At 32.0% G+C, this 23,330-nt stretch overlaps 6 protein-coding genes across 7 annotated transcripts; 4 read left to right on the forward strand and 2 right to left on the reverse strand.

Annotated features, from left to right (window-relative positions):
- The first annotated feature begins 450 nt into the window (after positions 1-450).
- LOC103485325 (uncharacterized) lies at positions 451-813 on the forward strand. Its single transcript, XM_008442876.1, has one exon. The coding sequence runs from the start codon at positions 451-453 to the stop codon at positions 811-813; it is 363 nt and encodes a 120-aa protein (XP_008441098.1).
- Positions 814-3,335: 2,522 nt separating this feature from the next.
- LOC103484603 (cardiolipin synthase (CMP-forming), mitochondrial) lies at positions 3,336-5,649 on the forward strand. The gene is made up of 8 exons (XM_008441756.3): positions 3,336-3,952; positions 4,066-4,132; positions 4,238-4,312; positions 4,401-4,452; positions 4,718-4,803; positions 4,922-4,996; positions 5,112-5,206; positions 5,280-5,649. The coding sequence occupies exons 1-8, from the start codon at positions 3,465-3,467 to the stop codon at positions 5,368-5,370; spliced, it is 1,029 nt and encodes a 342-aa protein (XP_008439978.1). The 5' UTR covers positions 3,336-3,464; the 3' UTR covers positions 5,371-5,649.
- A 14-nt stretch (positions 5,650-5,663) lies between these two features.
- On the reverse strand, positions 5,664-9,418 carry LOC103484602 (derlin-2.2). 2 transcript variants are annotated; one of them, XM_008441755.3, is made up of 7 exons: positions 9,260-9,418; positions 9,064-9,186; positions 8,404-8,503; positions 6,869-7,083; positions 6,694-6,777; positions 6,458-6,511; positions 5,664-6,112 (listed from the first exon to the last, which is right to left on the reverse strand). In XM_008441755.3, exons 2-7 carry the CDS (start codon positions 9,160-9,162, stop codon positions 5,930-5,932), a joined length of 735 nt encoding a protein of 244 aa, XP_008439977.1. In that variant the 5' UTR covers positions 9,163-9,186; positions 9,260-9,418; the 3' UTR covers positions 5,664-5,929. The 2 variants fall into 2 exon arrangements, with proteins under 2 accessions (XP_008439977.1, XP_050944600.1); XM_051088643.1 differs by having other exon boundaries at positions 9,064-9,380.
- A 1,479-nt stretch (positions 9,419-10,897) lies between these two features.
- On the forward strand, positions 10,898-11,526 carry LOC103484604 (uncharacterized). Its single transcript, XM_008441757.3, has one exon. It carries the CDS (start codon positions 11,048-11,050, stop codon positions 11,384-11,386), a length of 339 nt encoding a protein of 112 aa, XP_008439979.1. The 5' UTR covers positions 10,898-11,047; the 3' UTR covers positions 11,387-11,526.
- Positions 11,527-15,166: 3,640 nt separating this feature from the next.
- Positions 15,167-15,511, reverse strand: LOC103485326 (uncharacterized). Its single transcript, XM_008442878.1, has one exon. The coding sequence runs from the start codon at positions 15,509-15,511 to the stop codon at positions 15,167-15,169; it is 345 nt and encodes a 114-aa protein (XP_008441100.1).
- A 4,750-nt stretch (positions 15,512-20,261) lies between these two features.
- On the forward strand, positions 20,262-23,330 carry LOC103484605 (uncharacterized). The gene is made up of 3 exons (XM_008441758.3): positions 20,262-20,667; positions 20,777-20,851; positions 22,060-23,330. The coding sequence occupies exons 1-3, from the start codon at positions 20,437-20,439 to the stop codon at positions 23,242-23,244; spliced, it is 1,491 nt and encodes a 496-aa protein (XP_008439980.1). The 5' UTR covers positions 20,262-20,436; the 3' UTR covers positions 23,245-23,330.

The raw sequence follows: 23,330 nt of genomic DNA on the forward strand, positions 1-23,330 counted from the left end.
CTCATTCAAAATGCGTTGTAAGCCAAATATGGAGTAGGGATTCACATGAATACAACACAAATACTCAAATGATAACCAAAGAGCAAAAGGCAAGATAAAAATGGGCAGGCTCCTGTTTGGTCTTCTGGTTTGTTATTATGAAAGAAAGAAAAAGAGAAACGCAGAGCAAACCCTTGTGAGCCTGGCTGTGCTAATAATCATGGCGAAACAAGTCAAAAGGGTTCTTAGAGAAAGACATTATAATGGAAAAACATGCCTTCACATCAAATAACAAGTAGAATATGATATCCATTTGGCTCCCAAAATCCACCAATCACGCAGTAACTTCATAATGTCAACTTTATGTAAAGTTAAAAATTTCATCAAACGAAGGAGATGGCATAAACTCAAAGCAACCCACAAAAGTCCTCGAGGAAAGGGCCATTTTTTTTCCGCTTCAATTTGGAGTAAATGTATAAAGGAATGAGCAGAAGCAGAAGCTTCAGTGAGAAAATGGGTGGTGCTGTTGCTCCACTTGCAATTGGCACACGAGGCACTGTGGGGTCGCTGGTGATGAAGGAGATTGAGTACTTTACCAACCTTGAGCTCGAACGCCATGGCAGTTCTCACACTATCCGTGGAAATGCTTTGAGGAGAAGTGATTCTAAAGGAAGCTTTTGGCTTTTGTCATTGACTTGGAAGTGGAAGAAGAGAAAAAACAACAATGGGATTCTCCCTAACATTTCCTCTGCTGTTGAATTCTCAAAAAGCAATCGCTTTAATGGGATTCCTGGTTTTGGTTACAGGATTCTCAAAGATGACTTTCCCATTTGATTTTTTATTTCTTACTTCAATTCAAAAGAGTCTTCTTTTCTTTTCTTCTTCTTTTTCTTTTTTGTTGAATTGCTTTCCTTTGCTCTGTTTTTGTCCTTCATTTTGAGGTTTGCAATGTTTTGACTGGAAAAGGAAATAAGAATTCTGTTGCTGATTTGATTGAAATTAGACACTGTTCTAAAGAAGATTGTATTTGGAACTATCATTGATCTTTTCTTTCTTCTTCTTCTTTATTCGAGTAATATTTGTAGCTTGAATCAACCAATAAGCTTTTTGTTTTGATTGTAATTTTTTTTTAAACAAGAGAGATTATATAGTTTGTTTTGTGTTAGTGTTTTAAGAGTATGATAAGCCTTTAATGGTCATTATACAATTTATCTCCAAAGAAATCTTGAGTTATTATTTGATATAATTAGAATGAATTGTAATCAAGTGGAAACCATATTCATAGCTCGAATGGTGAAATTATGAATAATAATTCTTCAGCAGCAAAAGAAGTTTAGTAAAATAAACTATGGTATCATTATGTCATCGATACGTATGTATATTATCAATGTCATGTAGACAGTAAAAATAATAATTATTTAATTCATGTTTGTGAGAAGAAAGGGTTGGAGGATCGAATTTTTTTCACTTCAACATGTTATTTGATTTGATATGATTTGATATGATTCTTTGTAATCTCATCTTGTATTGTCTATCTTCTAATACAATTGAGAGAGAATATGTAACTAACATCCTTCGATCACTTTGTTCTCTTTGGCTTTACTATGTCATTCACAAACACAAATTGTAATTTGTTGTACTCTATAATATAATAGTTTTTTGTCCATTTGAATATAGGTAAATAGATAAGATACTAAATCAATGATAAAAAGACAACCAAATTCTTATCCAAATAAAGCGTTAAAGAAATTCAGAGAAATTATGGAAATTATAGAAATTATAGAAAATGGCAACCCAAAAAAAGATTATGTAAATATAACATAGTTTAAAAGTATTTATAAGTCTAGCAAATATTAAGTTCAAATTGTGTCATGTTCGTGCCATTGGTTGTCACTGACTAAGGCGCGAAAAAGGTAGATTGAGTTTGTGACTTGACAAAATTGGATGAGATTTAGGACGTAAAGCTTCAATGTAGGTCAATTTTATTTTCTTTATATTTCTCAAATTGAAAATCATCCTTTATCATCTGTTACTAAATATCGCTAATATCAATTATTAGTAATATTTGTGATCTTAGAACTCAAATCAATGCTCTCCAATGCAACCTTCCCTTCTCACCGTTTGATCTTCATTTCGACCATGATCCCGAATGTCTCATCTCCCAGACCGATGATAGAATTTCGCTCGTTGATTTTGGCTTACGTGATGGTTGCTACATTTACATCTTTTTCTATCCCCTCAATGACGACGATGGTAAAGACATTGAAGCTCGCTGATTCTTCTTTACTTCTTCTTCCTAAGCCGCATGAAAATTGATGATGTTTTAAGTGATGATGAAAATTGATTTATTATACAGTTAAATTCAATAAATAAAGTATTTTTATATTAAAAGAGTTTTTTTTTATAATAATTGCAAATCTATAGTAAATGATAACGTAATATTGAATGCAATTAAAATTGTATATTAATTATGGGTATAAGTAAGGAAGTAATAAATTACATAATAAATTTAATATAACGTAAATAAAAAAAAGTTTGTATTTAATTTTAAAAATCATTTATAATTAATAATTATGATAAGGTTACAATTGTCCTACGAAATATATGAAATCCTAATAAGATAATAAATTTTATTTTAGTACATCAGTAAAATTTCTTATCAAAACTAAGGGTGTGTTTGGATTGATTTTTGAAGTGTTTAGTTTTTAAAATAATTCATTTTAAGATAAATTGAGGTGTTTAGCATTAAATTATAATAATTTTTAGAAAAATAAGATTATGAAATAAATCATTTTAGAAAAAACATATTCAATCGAACTTTAAAATAAATATTTATATGGTGTTTAATGAAAAAGCCCTCCCAAATATCCATTTCTTATATTCCTTTTCACTGTCTATTTTTCACTAATTTGACTTAAGTATAAACATTGTTAGTATAAGACAAACCAAACACAATTTTTATATAAACATTTATAAAAAGGTTAAACCAAATACGTAAGTGTTTAGATGTAAACTCATTTTACAAACAATGTTTTTTAAAACATATATTCTTAAAAAAACATTTTTTTTTTATAGGCAATTTAGACTTTTACCTGAATCTTTCTTTATGTTTTTTTTTTTCATTTATGCAAGCACAGAAGTTTTAAGCCATCAACCCAACTTTTAGGAGAATAGGCTGTTGGGCTTTGATAGGCCCAACAAAATTGTCTACGTTTCTTGGTCTATGAAGGCTAGATCAGATCCTGGACTATTGGGCCGAGTTGATCTTTAATTTTATAATTATTGGGCTGGAAAGGCCCATGGGACTGTCAAAAAGCCCAGCCATTGTCTGAAGAAAGTCCACGTGTTCGCCGTCGTCTTCATGCGAAACCTGTAAAACCTAATTGCAGACAGACCGACTGGAATCCACCGTCTCCCTCGGAGGAGTAGTCAGGCATCCTCATCATCATTGCAAAGGCCTAAATCAGAAAGGCAATGCTTTACTAATGGCGATTTTCAGATCTCTTAAAACTATAATCAAGAAGAATCCCAGTTCTAAAACCTTCCTTACGACCACCACATGTACAATCTCAGCTCCTTACTCTCCTCTTTCTTATTGTCCGTCACAAACTCTCTCTCCCTTCGGATATCACTCAACGAGGCTTCTTTCTCCTCTCTCTAAATTGATTTTTCCCTTCCATGGTCCTCTTTTCCTGTCCTTCCCCCCATGGAAGCTTTCACAGTCCGCCACTCCCCTTTATGTTCAGGGTAACGGGATTATTTTGCGCAGAGTTGAAGCTTTCAATTCTCGATTGAATTTGCTTCGCAAAACGAAACTTCCTCTTAGAATAAGATTTGGGTCAGTTTCACCCGCACCACACTTGTTGGATCGGTTGAATTCGGAGAAAAGAAATGATCATTGGGTGCACGGCTTCGTTAATTTACCCAATTTAATTTCATTAAGCCGGTTAATTTCCGGTCCTTTTCTTGGATGGTAATTTGAATCTTATTCTATTTTCCCCATTCGACTCATCTGATCGTTGTCTTTTTTATTAGCATTTCTGCTGTACATTTTTTATGTTAATGATGGATTGGATTTTGATACAGGATGATATCAAATGGTCGGTATTCTTCGGCAATGGTGGGATTAGCTATATCAGGAGCAACCGACTGGGTATTGAGCTGATGCAACCTCTTTTGAATCAATCAGAATAATTTAAAAAAAAAAGACGTAAATGGATTGTATAATTCTTATTACCTTTTTTCTTCTCTTTCGTAGCTGGATGGATATACCGCCAGGAAAATGGGAATAAACTCTGTAGTGGGTTCTTATCTGGATCCTTTGGCCGACAAGGTGAGTTTTGTAATCCCTATCTCTATTAGTTTACGTGTAGCTTGAATTGGGTTGCTTTTATTTACTTTGGTTCTGGTTGTGAGATTAGGTTCTTATAGGATGTGTTGCTTTAGCAATGGTGCAGAATGATCTTCTCCATCGTAAGTGTTCCACTCCCTTTAATCTAATGCTCAGTGATTCCTGGATTCCTGTTGGACTGTTAAGTTCTTTAAGTGTAGGATACTCTTCTACTTTCTATTACTGGAGAAGATCATTGTTCATCGGATTTAAATTTTCTTGTTTCAAATCTCCTTCCTACTTAATCCATTGATGCCGCCAGGTTGGTTTTATGTTTAGATACCACGTTGAAGATTGAACAAATTTTCATTTATGAGTATAAATCATGATCTTTTTTTCTATGGTTAGCTGGACTTGTTGCTCTTGTTGTTGGGAGAGATGTCTTACTTGTTAGTGGTGCTGTATATCAAAGGGCCAATAGCTTGGGTTGGAAGGTGAAAAAATTGAATATTGTTCCCCTAAACCTCCTTGCTCTGCCGTCTTCATGATGGGATGTTTGCTCTGATTTTTTGGAGCAAGTTTCATGGTTAATGAATTATAACATTCTTTCAGTGGAGAAGCTGGGATGACTTTTTCAATCTTGATGGTACCTCTCCCCAAAAGGTTGAGCCTCTTTTTATTAGCAAGGTAATTGCGACTTCCCATACTACAATTGCTCTATGACATGGCTACTGCTACTGGGAATCTATATAATATGAGATCAGTATTTTGGAAGTTTTATGAAGGATGATGATTGTGCTAGGTCAATACTGTTTTCCAATTGGTATTGGTCGCTGGTGCGCTTCTTCAACCTGAGTTTGGAACTCAGGAGACTGAGCTCTACGTCACGCTCTTAAGGTATGTCAGCTATTAGTTTCTTGATACCTCTGCTTATCATTATAAGCTAACTCCCCCTTCGATTGGGTTGCAGTTGGTTAGTGGTGTCAACAACAGTGGCCTCGACAGCAGCCTACGGGGCTCAGTTCATGAAGAAGAGTTCTATGATTGCTCGGAAAGTTTAGGTTTAGAACTTGCGGATGTAAGCAAGCTCGCTTTAGGAAGACGGAAATATATAAGCTCTCCAAGCCTTTAATGACATGGACGAGGTGGAGATTTTACTCCAGCAGGTGTAACAAATTTCTATTGGACATTTCACGTTGAGATGAAAAGAATTTGCATTATGAAGTTTAGAAACACAAGCACGTACATAGTTTCCGAAAATGTAATAGACAACATTTGTAAAGCAACCTCGACCTCTATGGCTAAGATGATGCCTTCAATCAATAACCATTCGTTTATAATCTTCCAAGAATAATTGGATCACGAAGAAATTGCTTGTTCATTTGCATAATATTGAATCAAGAAATTCCAATGCAAATGAAATGAAATTGAGATTCAATTCACTATCTCACAAACGCAATACCAAAAAGAGGGGGAGAAAATAAAGCCAGAATTGGTTATGCTATGTTACAGAAGAAAATTACAATTTCTTGCAATCAGGGGTTGCTCCTTTCTAGGGTGGATGAATGCCCAAAAGATGGAAAATTCCATATCACTAGATCTGTTCAAGTGTCTAACAAACTAATCTTGATGAATATCCTCGGCAGCAGGGGCTGCAAATCTCAAATCCGCAGGTCGTGCCACTACAACAGCTTCATCGGCAAATAAAGCCTTGATAAAGGATGGGGTTTTCAATGGTCGACGACCTGTCATTCGTGGGTACACATCTTCAAGAAAATAATATGCGTGGCCAGCAACCATACCCTGAACCACATAATAAATCGTTATTACTATTGAAAAGGATTCATTAATTTAAAGCAATTCTGCAAATCAAAAAGCCATTGACCACTATTTTTCGCCGCAAGTACCCAACAATTTGATTGAATAATCATAGCGAGGGAAATTGATTTACTTTGTTGACTTGTTACAAATTCTATATCATAGAAAAGCGGATGGAAACTTTTGGGAGACTCCAAGTTAAGAAGACATTTCTAGAATTCAGGACCGTAAGCAAAAGAAGTCTAGTGAATTATGCGAACTTAAATAGTGTTGGATCAAACATAGGAACTATGAAGAATTATATTCCAAATACAGAGTCAGACGGCATACCAGTAGATCCACCCAAGCACTGGCCCCGACAAGTACAGAGAATCCTAATAGAACCTGCGAAGGAAAAAGGAAAATTAACAAATTTAATACTCTATCGTGAAGCTTAAGATGATGCTTATCGTGAATAGAGATTTAAACTTGAAAGAATTAATGTTGGATCGAAAAATTCCTAAACAATTGTCAACGCAAGGATGACTAAAGAATAATAATATTCAAAGAAACCCAGTTTGACTCACCCATGGCAGGTAAGCTGCCGTGAAAGTAAAGAGGCCTAAAAAGCTCATATGGATGAATGGGTTTTGTTTGCTCCACACATAAACCTGTGTATAAGAAGATTTGTTAAAGTAAAAAGTAGGATTACAAGAAAGTAAAGAAACGAATGCTCCCATTTAATCTGAGATAGAAACTAACCATCATAAACGTCAGAGAGTTGCTAAGGAATATAACTTCGGCAATTGACTCAGACAAGTAAGGTATCATTCCCCCAACCAAAACAATTCCAGTCAGCACCGTGGCCCCAAATAAGAGCATATAAAAGAAATCAGCTGTCCTTCCCCTAAAAGAGTTTTCTTCCAGAAGTTTGCAGTATCGAGCAAGAAAAAACATGTGAAACAAAAAATCCAAATCTGGCAATAACAGACACATCAGAAATTAGGAGTGGAACATCAGATAGTTGTCTTCAGTCTTATCCAAAAGAAATATCTCCATACAATATGTCTATAAACAGGAAAGGCCGAAAGAGTCGAGAAAGATTGAACATGCCATATTTTCCAGCTCTTTATAACTAAATGATGGACATAAAAGTGGTAACCAAAATGTGAGTTCAAGGAAAAAACTTCAAAGGTTCACGGTTAGTTGTCAAAACATGGTGATGTCAATCTAGAGATTTTGCCACAACAAAAGCCAACAAGGAACTCTCTTCTTCAAAATTTTGCCACATGAAATAAAAAGAACATGTGCAACAAACTTGCACAACGTAGGTCAGCACTGCTTCAATTGCTAATTGCATCTCATGTGCATATAGAATAGAATTTCATAAAACATAAAACCTCAATAAACAAGAAAAGGACACTAATGTCATTCTCATGCAATGCAAGTCTTCATGAGCTCTTATATCAAAAGTTGATGACCAATGACTATAATCAGAGAATGCCAGCAGATGGAAACTAATAAGGAAGATTTGTACAAAGCCAAAAAAAAAAAAAAACGGTTTTCTACAGTTAACAATTATATGAACATGAAAAACTAGTATACTTAATGATTGGCTTTCATGATGCATCAGATACAAATTTACAGGTTGCTATCAATAGTAATTATTTCGCTTTAAAGGTGCCAACTAAGGTACAGTTTATAACAGCTGCCAAATGAAGGATATATTTCTACTTCTAGTTCTGGAGCAAGACATGAATAAAGCTTCATCATTGCATTAGAGCTTTCATGAAGAAATAAATGCAAGCTTTAGGGGCTAATATAACAAAAGCTCAAGTAAATGAATGAGTTTCTTCATGTCAGCAGTCAATTGTCTATAATTTCAGACAGATAATCGATGTTACGAGACAACCACTTTAGTCAGCAACCTACATTTGCAATCGCTCATCTAATTATTTGAACCAATAAATAACACGGAACTGCCATGTACACAAAAGCTTCAATCAAAATTATCGCACATTGGAAGGAAGATAAAATATATAGTAGTTTGTAGGAAAAATGTTGTAGGCAGTAGCATAAAAAATAGTATAATATTTTAACATAACAATAAATGTCATTTCATCATATTTGTGAAGACGTATAGAAATAATAGCGTAAATTTCTAGTGAATAAATTACATCCTATAGTTCAGAAATTTTCCGTCACCGAACTAGTTCTAATCATTCCACGATACCTATAAAGCACCACTTTAGTCGAAATTCATAAAAGCCAAGACAAGGTTGAATTTCAATAATTACCCATTTTACGGAAGAACAAGAAGTTGGTAATGAGACGCCAGAACTGATACTTCTTGGCCACAAGGATAGGGTTCAAGTAAAGATGATGCGGAGAGATAATCTGTAGAATATCAAGTCCATGAGAAATTATTGGATAAACCAAATGATAAGCTAAAACAATAAATCAGCTGTTAAACTCTAAAATTAACAAAAATACTGATGACTAACAAATAGAAATAAGATTAAAGGGATAAGCCACACGTTATAATTTTATGATATCTCGATTGAAATCAACCTGAAACAACAATACATGGTGCCCCCATTTAGAACCACCCAGTATCAGGAAACATTGACACCACAACTAAAGAAATTTATACAGGAACCCCATGGGTCAATAAAATCAACGATGATCATAATAGGCAACCAATATCTAAATCCACAGACTTACTAATAACTAAAATCCCCCAAGTAATATTGATCGATATCAGTAATCATCCGGGATAGCAAAAATGAAGCATTAATGAATCCATAGAAATCAAAATCGAAACTGAGAGAAAACAGTGAAGGCATTCTAAAGACATTCCGTTTCAAACAATAACTTAAGAGATGATCCCTATAAAGAATAAAGAGGTAAACCTAGACGAGCTACAGCTAGAAATGGAGGAGAGTCAAGGTACATACATCAAGAGAACAACCAATTGTGGTAACGATAGCAGCGGTGAGATAGGAACGGGTGATAATAGGCATTTGCTTGTACCATTCTTCAACGGCTTGAGCCATCGAATCTCAGAAAGAAATGATCCCCTATAAAGAAAAAAACGTCAGGTGAAGATCGAAGACGAAGAAGGGGTAATGTTTATAAGCTTGAAAGAAGAACCGGAGCTCGGAGCGAAAGAGATTCTCCGGCGAAATCCCAGCAGGGAAAGAGATCCGCAAAGTCGGAAAGGAAGAAAATTGGAGGAGAAAGACGGCGAAAGAAAACAAACTTGCTATTCCCCGTTCTGCTCTTTTACGTGGCGGTGACGATTTGGCGCGAATAACAGCGCGAGTGTATTCCACGAACCAATCATCGCTTTCGTAAATCGAGTAATCTCACTGTTACATTATAATTTACCACAAAAATGGAATGAGATTTGTCTTGGGCTCAGCCCATTAATTGATATCGTGGAGCCCTCGTTTCACATGGGCCAGCGGCCTAATTTCTAGGCCCAATCCAATAATCCCTTCCACAATTACAAAATTCAAGGTTTTTCCAGGCTGGAGCAGATGCCGATGGATGAATGCTCGACAAACCATTGACCAGGCTTCGAATTCTTCATCACTAAGCTTTAGCCTCTCATTAATGATGATCATGGCAACCAGGAAATTTTCCGGTATAATTTATTTTGATGAACTTTTTGCAAATTCTGAATGGATGCTAAATTTAGAGAAAGCGGCGCAGCTTTGAAATGGGTATCAATGGTGTTCCTATTCTTGATATTTCCAATGCCACCCTGGAAACGAATTGCTGCCCCAATATCTGTATAAGGATAATTTGTTCAAATGGAAATTGCTAACAAGGCTAGGGAGCATTATACCAGAAGCCTCCCCAAGGACACTCAAAACTTTTGTCGCTGGTACCCCTTAAAATTGTAAGCACCAACTTTCCACTTTGAACAGAGGAAAATGAACTAGGGGAAAGGTAAGAATGATGATATCTCTAGATTTTGTTATCTTGTGTTCCTTGAACTTCCAGATGGGTTTGGTTCTAACTGCTAAGGTAAATCAACTCACTCGCTGGAAGATAATAGGAGCGCTTCCATATCTGCAGTATTTCATATAAGTAGGTAGGTCTATATTTTATCAGTTCCTGGGAAAAAGCTACTATCTTAGCCCTGTTTTTGTCAACATGTAATAAAGAAACAGAAGATAGTCTTAGCTTAGACAGGCTCCCTTAGCCGGTGGAAAATTTGATCGTCTAATGCATAAGATTCTTCAAGTAATAAAGAAATAAAAGATAGCTCTTAGCTAGTTGACTCTCAAGTCATATCTATGAATGGACAGTCTAAATCCAGCGACATGTAGTCTCATCCATACATTTGACCTTGATTTTCTTTATTATTATTGTGACTTCTATTCTTTTTTTCAAAGATACTTTTTGTGTCGGTGGAATTTTGGTCTGTTTTATATTCCAATTGGATGGTTCCATGCTGCAAATTTTGACTAGGGAGTTCCATCTGACAGTCGATTCAGGGATCTTTAGAAAGTGTTTTATTGGATCATTTATATTAACATCTCTTTAATATTACTGACAAAAGCTAAGTACTTTCCTTTACCCTTTGTTTATATGATTGATCATTTTAACAGAAGGGTTATAAGTTAAGATATGCATATTATTTTCCTGGTTTAAGATTTAATGTGAATCATATACACATGATCTGAAGGCCAGCTCAGCAGCCGCTTAGTCTCTCTTCCATAATTTAAAGCACATGCTGTGCTAGCTTGCTTTTTCAATGCCTTATGGATGACCTTCTTCATTGACCCCACAGCCAAAGTTCACACTTTCACATTTCCTCATAAATTCATTCATAAAATGCCATGTCTCCACTCAAACTCTCCCCACTGCCTACACCTTGAGCTTAGTTTAGAAAACTGTCTCTGATTTTTCTAAGTTGAGAAGAGAGAAATGAGTTTTGTTCTTACTAAGAGGCCGAATGGTTACTGTAAGGTTGATAAAGAAGATCCAGAAGAGATAATTCGTCGAAGAGCACAGTTTCTAATCAACAAAGTGTTGGAAAGAGCAGATTCCATGGGGAAACCTTCGTATCTGAGAATTAGAATTCGAAGGCTGAAGGTTAGATTTGGGAAAAGATTGAAGAAGCTGAAGAAGAGTGCAATGGCAAGTATTTCAACTCTCAAGGTTGGTGTTTACAAGCAAGTTATTACACAGATCAGAAACTACAAGTCGTTGTTTGGCCGGAAACAAACTAAGTTTGCCAATTTTCCTGTTTTATTATCATCTTGAAGAAAATTCACCATAGTTTTCATCAGTCAAATCGTTGGAAACTTGATTTTTTTTCCTTCGAGCTTTAATTTTGTTAATGAGCTTTCTTATATGAAAGAAATATTTATAAGCATCCACATGGAGGGTGGTGTTTAGTATGATGTTCTGAACGGTTTTCTTTTTCTTTATTCCTCTTTTTCTTTCCCTCTTTCAGTTTTACCTCGAAGGTTTCAGAAGATTACGAAACCAAACTCAAGTCCATGAAAGATTATTAGGAAACCGTATGTTTAGTCCCTGCATTGTCTAGAGTTTTCCAGATATATTTTTAAGTCGTTGAACTTTTAAGAATATGTTTATTTTTTTTTGGTTCTAAGATTTCGATTGAAAGGACTCCTACACTTTTATTTATTACAAAATAAGTAAATAATATGACATTTTAAACTTAGAAAAATCGATAATTTTTTAAAATGTGTTGTTTTCAAAAATGGTAAAATGTCGAAAATATTTACAAAAATATAGTAAAATCTATAAAAGTTCAATTGATTTTTCTTTTTAATATTTTATAAATATTTTCTTTTTCTATTTGTAACAATACTCTTACCAACCTTTTCAGGCCCCAAATTGCAAATCATAGAAAGTTATCATATGTAGTTTGATAAAGTAAATTATTTATCAATTCATCCATTATCACATTTAAATTTGTTATATTATGTAAATGCCATTAGACACAACTTTTAGGCTATATTGTTAGATAATAAATTGGTTTTTTTGTTTCTGTCTTCTAAAAACATTTTTTGTTTATGAATTTTTGCTCACTTTATAAATATCCAAATTATTGAAAGATATGTAGAATGGTAGGCTTAATTTTCCAAAACGAAAACAACACATTACCAAATTATTCAGATTAAAAAAATATGGTTCAATCAAAATCATATGTGTTTTCAAATAATTATATTATAAGAAATTCTAAATTAAGTATGAATATAAAAAATAATTGAAGTGATTATCTGCTTTGGTTTGTATTGTCAAATAACATTACCAAATATTGTATACCAGTTCTTTAATTTTACCTAAGGTTGTTTTTTCTTTTCTCTCAATTGATTTTCTAAAAAGATCCTCAATTATTTTAAATGTTGCGTCAATCCTTATAAATTAAGGTTAAGTTTATTGATTAACATATTCGCCAAAATTCGAGGATAAAAAAAGTATTTTTTCTTTCTTTCAAAATTATATATAATAAAAATGCTTTTCTCGTAGTTGTAGCCAAGTGACATTACTAATTAAATATGTTATTCTATGACGAAGAGGAGAAAGCACATTTTTATATAAGACAATTTTCTTTCAATTCCAAATCTCTCCCATCATTGAAATAGTCAAATATTATTCATCTGTAAAAGGAGAAAAAGAGGAACAAGCAAACAAACTTAGATTGAAGAATTTCTTCCAAAAGTTTATATTGGATTACAGAATGATTGGTGAGATTATTTTCATATCAAAAAGCACGAATGATTTAGGAGTTTCCAAACGCCATGATTATAGCTTTTAATTGACGTGTATAATGCAAGTACATATTCATTGTTAATTATTTGATTTATTTACCAAAGTGCGAGGATAAAGATGAAGATTTTAACTTTTTAACTTTCAGTTTACACCAAATTTTCTCGTAATCTAGTGTTAGACTATGGAATCAGAAGATAAAATATAATTGAGTTTTGGATTTTTTAATAGGTTTTCTCTGAAGGTTTTTCTATGATTAAAAAAAATTATTAATTAACATAAATTTATTTTACCACCCTGAAACGCAAAAACTCATATGTATAGTCTGATTTCATAAAATATCATCATGTGCTGCTTAATTAATTTTCAATATGCTGAAAATTTATCCTAACAGAAATAAAGAAAGGAAAAAAGAACACACAGCACATGTAGATATGAATAATAATATTTATGAATATGATCATTTCACAAATATTCAATGAACTTTTGTTTTAAAAATAAATGAGAAGGCTAGATCATTCAACTATATTATCACATAATTAAACTTTAAAAATGATCACAAACACTGATTTTTAATAAAACTTTAAAAAGGCTACATTTTCTTTTTTAGTTCTTTTTTAACTATATTTGCAATTACTTTATAAAAATAGATATTCCGATCAAATTTAATCGTATATTATTTGGAATAAAAATAATTGTAGACCACTGTTTTTCTTAAACATAGGATTTATAGCTCAATATATTTTTCTCCATATAAAATTACTCTTATAATTATTATTCATAAAAAAAAGGGTAAATTGTTTTATAAATGGAAACAAAAAAGAAAAGAAGAAAAATTGTAGTGAAAGAAAGGTCAAACCCCAAATGAGATAATAATTGTAGGGCACGTGAGCGGCATGTGAGACAGACATTAACCAACATTTTTCAGAAAAGAAAAGAAAAGAAAATTTACCATATTATGTTTTGGATTTTGGATCTAAAGATAAACATTGGTCTTGTCATAAGTCATGAAACAACATAATTATCAAAGTTTTGCATTAACTTATATATATAAGGAATGCCGAATCAGGATTATTGCCATTCAAACAAATATATTTTTGTATATAATACAGTACATTTGACTCATTCATCATTCCATAATTAACAAAACACACATAAGACATGCTTTATAATTTCAAAAGTAAAGGACTAGGTCAACAAACATATGTCCAACGAAAAAACAAATCAATACAATATTTTATGGTTGGTTTAATAATCATCTTAATTAGTTAATGCAATTTGTCAACCGTAGCAAACTAGCAAAGCAACACGCCCAATGTTACATTTTTATTTATCTCTACTCTCTAGGGTTTATGTGTGCTTTAGAATTTAGCAAATCTAAATTTGTGGACTTTGCTTGAATTGTACAAATTAATTACGATTTATATATAAAAACGTATTAAATGTCCCAACAAGGTATTCGAAGTGTCTAGATTTTTTACACAATCTAATGAGACAAACATAAATTTTATTTCACAAGTAAAATCGCACACCAAAATGTGGAGGTTAAAATTCTGTAACTATATATAATATACATATGCCTTTGTCTTCTTTTTTTTTTTTTTTCTGCCTCTGAGAAGAATACTTGCACCATATATTCTCCAATCACAAATATTTCAATAAACTACGTTGTTTAGATTAGAAAGTTGTTCAAATTTTAGATAAAAATTAAATCCACCACAATAAGTGTGTGTGGCGATTATCGAAACCATTATTTTAGGTCTCAAGTTTCATTCCAATTATTAGTTCCACGATGCACTATATATGGTCCCTCACTCAATTCTTTTTTCAATGTTATTATTATGGTTTATAACTTATCTTCACAACATGGTTGACTGAGTGGTATATAAAAGAATGATCTTAATAAATAGTCCGGTTATGAGCTCAATTTATAATTACTATTTCTATTCTACAAGTTTTCTTGATACATTATTTTTACACGTTCTAAAGCTAGGTTTGTAGATGTATAAAAGAGGGGGAAAAAAAAAAAAACCCATGTATTCACTTCTATTAAACTGAATTCTGATCCCCCACACTAATCTCTGTTCCATCTAAATATAATTAATAACAGGATGGGTTAAATATAAACAGCATCTTAGAATCCGTTCGATTATTTCCCTTCATATATTTCCAATAGTAGTATTTTAAATAATCCACTAACGAGCTCCACAAATTAAAGAAATAAAATAGAAGAAACCGAAGAATATATGTTTTTCCAGGAAAAAAGAAAAAAGAAGCAATAAAAATACTCTACATATACGTACTTTAAATTATCTCAGGAATGCTTTGCAATGAAGGCCTCCACGAACGTTGCTGACGCAATTTCACAACCTGGTCATTATTATTATCACCATTTTGATCGTTGATAACGTTGACAAGGCGAGCCATAACATGTTCGAAGCTAGAATCCGCCATGTTTAACCATCCAACCAATTCTTCTAGCTCCTTCTTCGTCATCCTTATTTTCACCTCTCTCAAATTAGTCTCTTTAGAACAACAAGAACTGCCTTCTTCGTGCCTTCTCTGACGGTGGTTCTTCAACGGCGGAGTCCTCCGATCGCTGCATCCCGTCACCGGAGTGGAGTATTGACCTTTGCAACAGTTACCCATGTGATTGGTGGGAATTTAATTTTGTAATTGTGTCTCTTGGCGGATATTTGTATTATTGTTGTTTTGAGGGTAGAGATTTGGTAAGATCCGACATTGTAAATAGAATTAACTGTTAGATTTTTACACGTGGCATTTGATGGGAAGGTGGTGGTTGACCAAACTCCGATACGGAAGTTTTTTATTTGTGGGACCTACAGATAAATGATGATCTCAACGGTCACAATTACTTTGCTTTTATGTACTTGCCATCTCCCTAATCTAACTAACCTAAAATAATTTTAGGTCTCTGTCCCACCCATTGCACTGGTTTTTATTTAGTTAAAATAATATTGTCTATCGAGGTTCCATCTTCTATTTTTATCGTTTATCATATTAATTAATTATTAATTACAATCTAATCGATCAAATCTTACAAATTTTTATCGTTTATCATATTAATTAACTGTAACAATAAAAAATTTACGTACATATTCTGTGAAAAAATCACGTTATATGACATAGCATAACTTAACTCAAAAAAAAAAAAAAAAAAAGTTAAACAGTCCGGTATAGCCAAGTGGGGGAGACGAACTAAAAAAGTAAACACGAAAGCTATACAACAAAACATTACTTAATGAATCAATATATATAGGCTAAATAATTTAACTAGCTTGGAAATATCATCTTCATCAAAGATAACATATGATGAATCCATCAAATTAGTTTTCACAATTAAAGATCGAAAACCCATTTGTATGAAGAAGCATAACTAATCAATATATCAAATATTTCATTATCACAATACGGGGAGTTAAAAGAGAATTTGAATTTGAATTCAAAGAAGTAATACATATCAATTTATAAACGTTTGTTACTGTGTGTGTGTGTTTTTTTTCTTTTTCTAATAGAACATTATTTATTTATGAAAGTATGTCCATTATTATTGGTTTGATGGGGAAGTTATTTGTTATGCAGCTTTCAGGTGAATATAATTGAGATCTATATAATCAATGCATTTATTCGCATTGGTTTTTTCTACGATATCTTCATTGCTTTCATTATTGACTCTCAATCCATAAATATGCATCTATATATACTTCAAGTAAAGATTGTATTCATGCAAAGAATGAAAAAAAAGTAATTAGAGAGATGAAGTAAGGAAATAGCATATATACTAAATTAGAAATATATATCTTAATTTCACAATTACATTGTTAGCTAGCTGTTACAATTCATATTATATTAATATATATAAAAACATTTGGAAAAGGAAGGTTAGAATGTTGGATTTTAAACAAACTACTATAGTGTGAAATGGAATATAAAACTGGAATCTTAATTACTAACCAAACCACAATTATTATATTATATTATTTGAATGTGTAACAAATATCAATCATATATTTTTCTTGCACGTAGCTACATAAAACATCAAATTTAACACGATTTCAATTGGAATTAATTAAATTCACGGCTATTTAAGGTCAATTTGATTAAAATTTAGGTCATGTATCAGAGTGAAGAATAATAATTGTTTTAAATTGAAGGGGAAGATATATGATGATAATGAATGTTAGGTAGAGGGTAAGGATTAGTCTATATCTTCTTTTCTAAATTTTCAGCATAATAAGTCAACATTAGACATCTTGCTGGTCTTATTGTTCTTAATCTAAATATATACAAGATTTTAATTTCTTGTGTAATAAGATAGGTTGCTTCATCTTTTAAAACATAGAGACCAAAGTTTTGTTATTGATTGGGTATAGGGTAAGCGTTGGAAAATTTATTCATTTCACCCACATTATCCGCCCACCGGTATGATCCAAATTGTGGGCTTTGTATATTGCATGTAATCTCTAGAAATTTTTTAAATGTTATCATGATCATGTTATTTATTATATATATGTAATTATTTTTCATGTCATTTCATTGCATCTGCTCTATGCTTTTTTGTGTATCATTAAGTTTTTCCCTTTTAAGAAAATTCTAATTAGACCTTTTTAAGTGAATGTTTGACTATTTTTTATTGTTTTCTTCTAATTGCTCAACTATTTTTCTATTTACACATAGAAAAGGTTTGTTCTGTATAAACAAACTAAGAGAGGTTTAAATCTAGATGACGAATTCATGAAATTAGTCGCATTGTATGGATCTTTTATTTCTCTCCTTTCTTGTAAACTAAAATGTCTCATTAGTCTTTTATTATATATAACAATGAAAAACTAATTGTCTAGATCGATTAGACAAATTTTTTAAATTATACTAAACTTAAATCATGCGAATTAAAATATATATTTTTCCTATAATTATAATGCATACAACGATCCAATTATTAATTAAAATAAATATATAAAGCACATGCATATTATTTTTGCAATGAAAGCACATGAAATAATGTAAAGAGGGTATATAAATAAAGTACATAATAATGTCAAATGGAGATTGGAAAAATGATGGAGAAATTATGGTTTGCAGATTGCTGGGTGCGTTCTCACTCTTCATAAATTGTATTGGAACAGTACAATTCTCAAATCATTCCCAAATTGGGAGTCTCATATAAAGTCTTTTCTTTTCTTTTTTAGTTTGAAATTTTCTTGCTTGAACTTGAAACGAGGCAGCTCAATATTTAGTAGATATACAAAATCATCACTAATTTTAATAAAGATTTCGAGTTTGTTTAGGGAGATTTGACTTGAGTCATGTCAAATTTTTATGCTTAAATTGAGATAATTAACAAATTTGTGTTCATTTGATATATCGATCTTCACACAGAGAATGAAATAATATATATATATATATATATATATATATATATATATATATATATATATATATATGTTTAATTGTATTATTGTGATAGGAAGCACTTGTAGTTGAAAGAGGAGCAGTCAATTGGAGGTCTTCCTTTGAATAAATGGGATTTATATCTCTTTTAGATAGCTTTGGGTCTCTCATATTTAATGATATTTTTCGGCTTTTGAATTTTCAGCGATCCTGTTCCACGTGAATTATTAATGAAACATTTATGTAAATAGTATCTTAGTAGGAAAATTATTTTATAGGATAAATTCACTGCAAAAGTTTTACATATATATTGCAAAATATCTTGGTTTATTTGTAATAAATTGATGTTTGTACCTATCTGTCGTGATAAAGTTGTAAATTGTGATGTTTTGTTATATGTGTAGAAGTTTCGATTTGTTTGAAAACAATCTTAAAGGTATTTAAGTAAAAAGTAATGATTAGCTTGGTATATTTAATAAAGATCAAGTTGCACCTAATAACACATACACGAATAAAAAAATTATTTTAAAAAATAAGATTAATATATTTTTATTCGATGCAAAACTTAGCTTGCAACTCCATTGCTCCTACCTCTTTTACTCGTACAAATATATATTTTATACCGTACAATATGATTAGGTGCACTAGGCTGCACCTATCTCTTTTGGACTTCCTCCTTCTTAACCTCACAAAAAAGTAATTAAAAAATAATTTTTAAATTATTTATGACAATTTTCCTTTTAAAAAAGGAACATTTTAAAAAATAACAAAATGTTGATTGAGAGTGCAATACCTCAATAAGCATTAATGCATTATCGGTAACAAATAGTAATAATAACAAACATTTTTTTATATTATTCATGACAATTCCCTTTTAAACGGAATATTTTAAAAAATAACAAAATATTTATTTGAAGTGCAATGGTGTAAGATAGGGAAAGCGTAAATGCTTTGTCAACGGTATAATAAACATTTTTTATATTATTCATGACAATTGTCCTTCAAAATGAACATTTTCAAAAATAGAAAAATATTAATTGAAAGGGCGATAGTGTAACTATGTAAGATAGGGAAAGTGTTGATGCATTATCAATGGCAAATAGTAATAATAATAAATAAATAAATAAACAAATAAAAGATTAAAATCTAAGTGTAAATAAAAAATATATATACTCAAAATCTTTTTAGATTAAAAGGCGATGAAAAATTGTGAAAAGTAGCAAAAACGGAGAAAATATTTAAACTCTATAATAAATTTATGTATTTTAATGGTTTTTCTATAAATCGTAAATAGTTAATTTTTCTTTTAAATAATTCCTATAATAATATTATTTTGACTTAGAAATGGTTTAATTTTAGTTTATATTACTAATTTCAATAAACTTTAAATTTATTGATTCAAACTAAATTTTTTAGAAAATGATTAGAGGTCTGTTAAGATGAGATAATAAATTTTAAAGTATCAAGTCCAATATAAGAATTGAAGGGGTTGATAAATTAAAAATGCATAGTTAAAGGAATCAAAATACGATGGACAGATTTGCAAAAATAATGTAGACAAATATTTATGGTGCTTTTTTCTTTTCTTATCATTAAACTGTTTAATACATGATCAATGGTGGACACCACATACGATTTTCGTTGAAAAGGAAAGAAGAATATTAAAGAAAAAATTTACTTAAAACTTAAACCTATACCTATTTTCCTATATATATATATATATATTACATACACATACTTTCTACTCGAATATTAATGAGAAATTCATTTTAAATGAACTTATTAAATATCACTTAGTCCCCTTTAATATATAATATACCATTAATTAAATTAAGAGAAATGGATGTCAGTCACCACCACCACCACCACCACCACTAATATATACTTGTAATTAATTAAGAGTGAAAAAGAAAATGTCATTTTGCCCACTGAATATTCACAGATTAAAAAATAAATGAAATTATAAATACTTTGGGAAATGATATTGTCCTGTCGACAGCATTTCCATCCCCTCCATTTCTTTTGTTTCTCTGTCTCTGTCTGTTTATGTTTATGCTCTTAAAAAAACAAGGAAAGAAAGAAAAAAGAAAAGTTTTTGTGAATTGGAGTTTTCTGTGAACTCAAAGCTCTTTTCTCATGGCCAAGAAAACTTCCTTTGTGCAATGAATCTAACACCCACAAAAAACTCTCCGGTGTCACCACGCCGCCGCGGGGGCAGTCGCAGGTCAAACTTCGGGGTCCCGATGACGACTCCTCTGCTCCGGTGGAAGTTAGAGGAACGCCATGGATCTCGGGGACGTAATCGAGTTCAATTTCAGGCCAGAAAGCTCGCCGCAGACCTCTGGCAGCTTCATTACAAGGAAATTTCAGGGGGCGGTCGGAGAGAGTCTCAGGTATAACTGATGGATTTAATTTCGAACTTGAAGATGTTGTGATTTTAGCAGTAATTAGAAACCCAGAAGGTTGATTTTAGAATTAATGATAATAATTGAAAAATTATAGGGAGAAATAAGGGATGGGCGTCGTGATGAGAGGCGTCGTTGTATTGATTCCTGGAATAAAGGAATGAAGATGAAGGTACCTTTCCCATTTCCATTTCTGTTTCCAACTTGTCTTTATTATTATTTTTTTACATGATTCGGTCACGCCAATTAATCTACATAATTATAAACTTTGGCCACTCTATTATGACTTTATCTTTATCTTATTTAATCATTATATTCTTCTCTCAGAACTTTCGATTTGGATATGGATCGACAAAGAAAAAAGTTTTAGTGTGTGTGATTTTATATTATGGATTCATTACTAGAACGGAATATACTCGACGGAATTACATACCCACTCGCCACTCTGATTGGATCAATTGGTTTTTTTTTTTTCTTTGCATTTACATTTTAGTTTATTTTTAACATTTATTTAATCTCATTTTTAACTTTTCTTTCCATTATGCATCATCACTAACATTGACAATCAATTATCTTTACAGAAAACACCAACCATGTTTAATTAAAGATTTTAAATGAAACATATCATTTCATTTGATAGATAAAAAAAATATGCATAATAAAATCTTTTATCTATCTTTATACGGAGAAGTTCTCATCGAATGTTTTAAAACCAAATCACGAAAATCTTCCTTATATAATTGTTACAACTTCTACCATGTAATTATGGTGTGATTATGGTTTAATTTTAACATTTGTACAAATTCAAGCATTTAATAGAGTTTTTTTACCCTTTTAACCTAATTTTAATCCTTACGGGTAACAAATTAGAATATATATATATATATATATATATATATATATATATATATATATATATATATATATGTATGTATGTATAAATATTTGGATGATCAACTTTTAGATGATTATTGGTGTTGTTATCATCCAATGAATTACACTCATATGAATGTAAATGAGTTGTACACAGTTTTATTTTTAACAAACATTTCATTTAACCCATTCCATTAAACAGTAAAAAGAAAAGGGTACTTTAAAATGATTGAACGCTAGCACAAAACATGCAAAGAAACCAAAAGAATCAAATCAAATATATTTCCAGGTTTCCATTTCTTTGATTCGTATTTTCTTCTACAATAAAACAAACCAATTAATTTCAAAAGGATTTGATAGAAGATCAAAATGGAATCGAATCAAACCAATTCTTTATCCAATTAACCCAATTATAACATAAGTTTGTTTTTTCTTTAATCCCATAGATTACACAAATTAATTGGTGTTTACTTCAGTACTTAAAATTTTAAACTCAATTACTGACAGGCAGCGACAGAAAATTGGAACCACGAAACCCCAAACGAAGCAGAGGCGGCGGAGTTCGGTAGACTTTACAGCCACTGTGGCAGCGAAGATCAACCGTTCACGACGGCCTCCACCGCTTCTGATCTGAAAGAAGAGCTCGCACTGGCCCAAACACGGATCCGAAAGCTAGAATCCCGGCAACGAAACTCGAAGAAAAAAATCGAACACTTAAGAGGAAAGCTAGAAGAAAATAGAGCCATATGGAAGAATCGAAGGCACTTGAAACTCGAGGAATTAAACCAAGAAAGAAAAACCCATCACAGAACAGAAGCTCTTAAAGCTAATTTGATAAAGGACTTGGCGGAAGCCAAAGCGAAGGTTGAGAAATACAAGCAAGAATACGAGAAAGAAAAGAAAAACAGAGAGTTACTTGAGGAGGTCTGTACGGAGATGGCGAAACAAATTGTGGGAGACAAAGCAAAAGTGGAATCTTTGAAAAGGGAATCAATGAAATTATGTGAAGAATTAGAGGAAGAAAGAAACATGTTACAAATGGCAGAGGTATGGCGAGAAGAAAGAATTCAAATGAAGCTGATTGATGCAAAATTGGCTCTAGAAGATAAGTACATTCAAATGAACAAACTCATAACCGATCTTGAGAATTTTCTGATGTCAAGGAGTGAGAAATTGGATGAGATGGAGATAAAGAGAGGTGAATTGATTCACGAAGCTGCTAAATCGTTAGACATTGAAGAAATCGAGGGGTTGTTTTACGAGCAGAAAACACAGAGCCTTGTTCTGTCTCTGCTTGAAGATTTGAAGGATGTGAGCAAATTGGAGGAGAAATGTGAAGAGATTAATAATCATAATAATAATCAGTCAGTAGAAAATGAGTTTGTTTCTGAAGGAAAAACAGAGATTGTGGAGAACCCATTTGAAGATCGTTCGAAAAAGAAGGTTAATGGAAGTAGTGGAAGGTATTCGAATAGGACAGTGTCGAGTGAAGGTGGGGAGTTGAAGGGGGGGTGTAATGAGTCAGTGAGTCGGAGGAACTCGCAAAATCCGCATATCAGAAGAGGAACACATGGATGTATTGAATGGCCAAGAGGGATTCAGAAAAATTGCTTCAAGATTAAACCTTTGGATGCAAGGATTCAAACCCAAAAACATCAGCTCCGCTATATTCTTAAACACAGAACCAACTGAATGTTGTTGTTTTTTCTCTTTTCAACAACCTATAAATTAAAAGGATGATCAATTTCTTTAATTATATCCCTTTAATCTTTTATTCA

Source organism: Cucumis melo, chromosome 8 (genome assembly GCF_025177605.1).
Source record: "Cucumis melo cultivar AY chromosome 8, USDA_Cmelo_AY_1.0, whole genome shotgun sequence".
Classification (NCBI taxonomy): Eukaryota; Viridiplantae; Streptophyta; class Magnoliopsida; order Cucurbitales; family Cucurbitaceae; genus Cucumis; species Cucumis melo.

Excerpts from the sequence above, each read along its gene's own strand:
- LOC103485325 (XM_008442876.1), top strand. The coding sequence starts at position 451 with ATGTATAAAGGAATGAGCAGAAGCAGAAGCTTCAGTGAGAAAATGGGT.
- LOC103484603 (XM_008441756.3), top strand. The coding sequence starts at position 3,465 with ATGGCGATTTTCAGATCTCTTAAAACTATAATCAAGAAGAATCCCAGT. Across the intron at positions 4,313-4,400 it reads TGGATCCTTTGGCCGACAAG|GTTCTTATAGGATGTGTTGC; the intron begins GTGAGTTTTGTA and ends TTGTGAGATTAG. Across the intron at positions 4,804-4,921 it reads CCAATAGCTTGGGTTGGAAG|TGGAGAAGCTGGGATGACTT; the intron begins GTGAAAAAATTG and ends ACATTCTTTCAG.
- LOC103484602 (XM_008441755.3), bottom strand. The coding sequence starts at position 9,162 with ATGGCTCAAGCCGTTGAAGAATGGTACAAGCAAATGCCTATTATCACC. Across the intron at positions 8,504-9,063 it reads CAATTGGTTGTTCTCTTGAT|ATTATCTCTCCGCATCATCT; the intron begins GTATGTACCTTG and ends GATATTCTACAG. Across the intron at positions 7,084-8,403 it reads CTTGTTCTTCCGTAAAATGG|ATTTGGATTTTTTGTTTCAC; the intron begins GTAATTATTGAA and ends TGTTATTGCCAG.
- LOC103484604 (XM_008441757.3), top strand. The coding sequence starts at position 11,048 with ATGAGTTTTGTTCTTACTAAGAGGCCGAATGGTTACTGTAAGGTTGAT.
- LOC103485326 (XM_008442878.1), bottom strand. The coding sequence starts at position 15,511 with ATGGGTAACTGTTGCAAAGGTCAATACTCCACTCCGGTGACGGGATGC.
- LOC103484605 (XM_008441758.3), top strand. The coding sequence starts at position 20,437 with ATGAATCTAACACCCACAAAAAACTCTCCGGTGTCACCACGCCGCCGC. Across the intron at positions 20,668-20,776 it reads GCGGTCGGAGAGAGTCTCAG|GGAGAAATAAGGGATGGGCG; the intron begins GTATAACTGATG and ends GAAAAATTATAG. Across the intron at positions 20,852-22,059 it reads ATAAAGGAATGAAGATGAAG|GCAGCGACAGAAAATTGGAA; the intron begins GTACCTTTCCCA and ends AATTACTGACAG.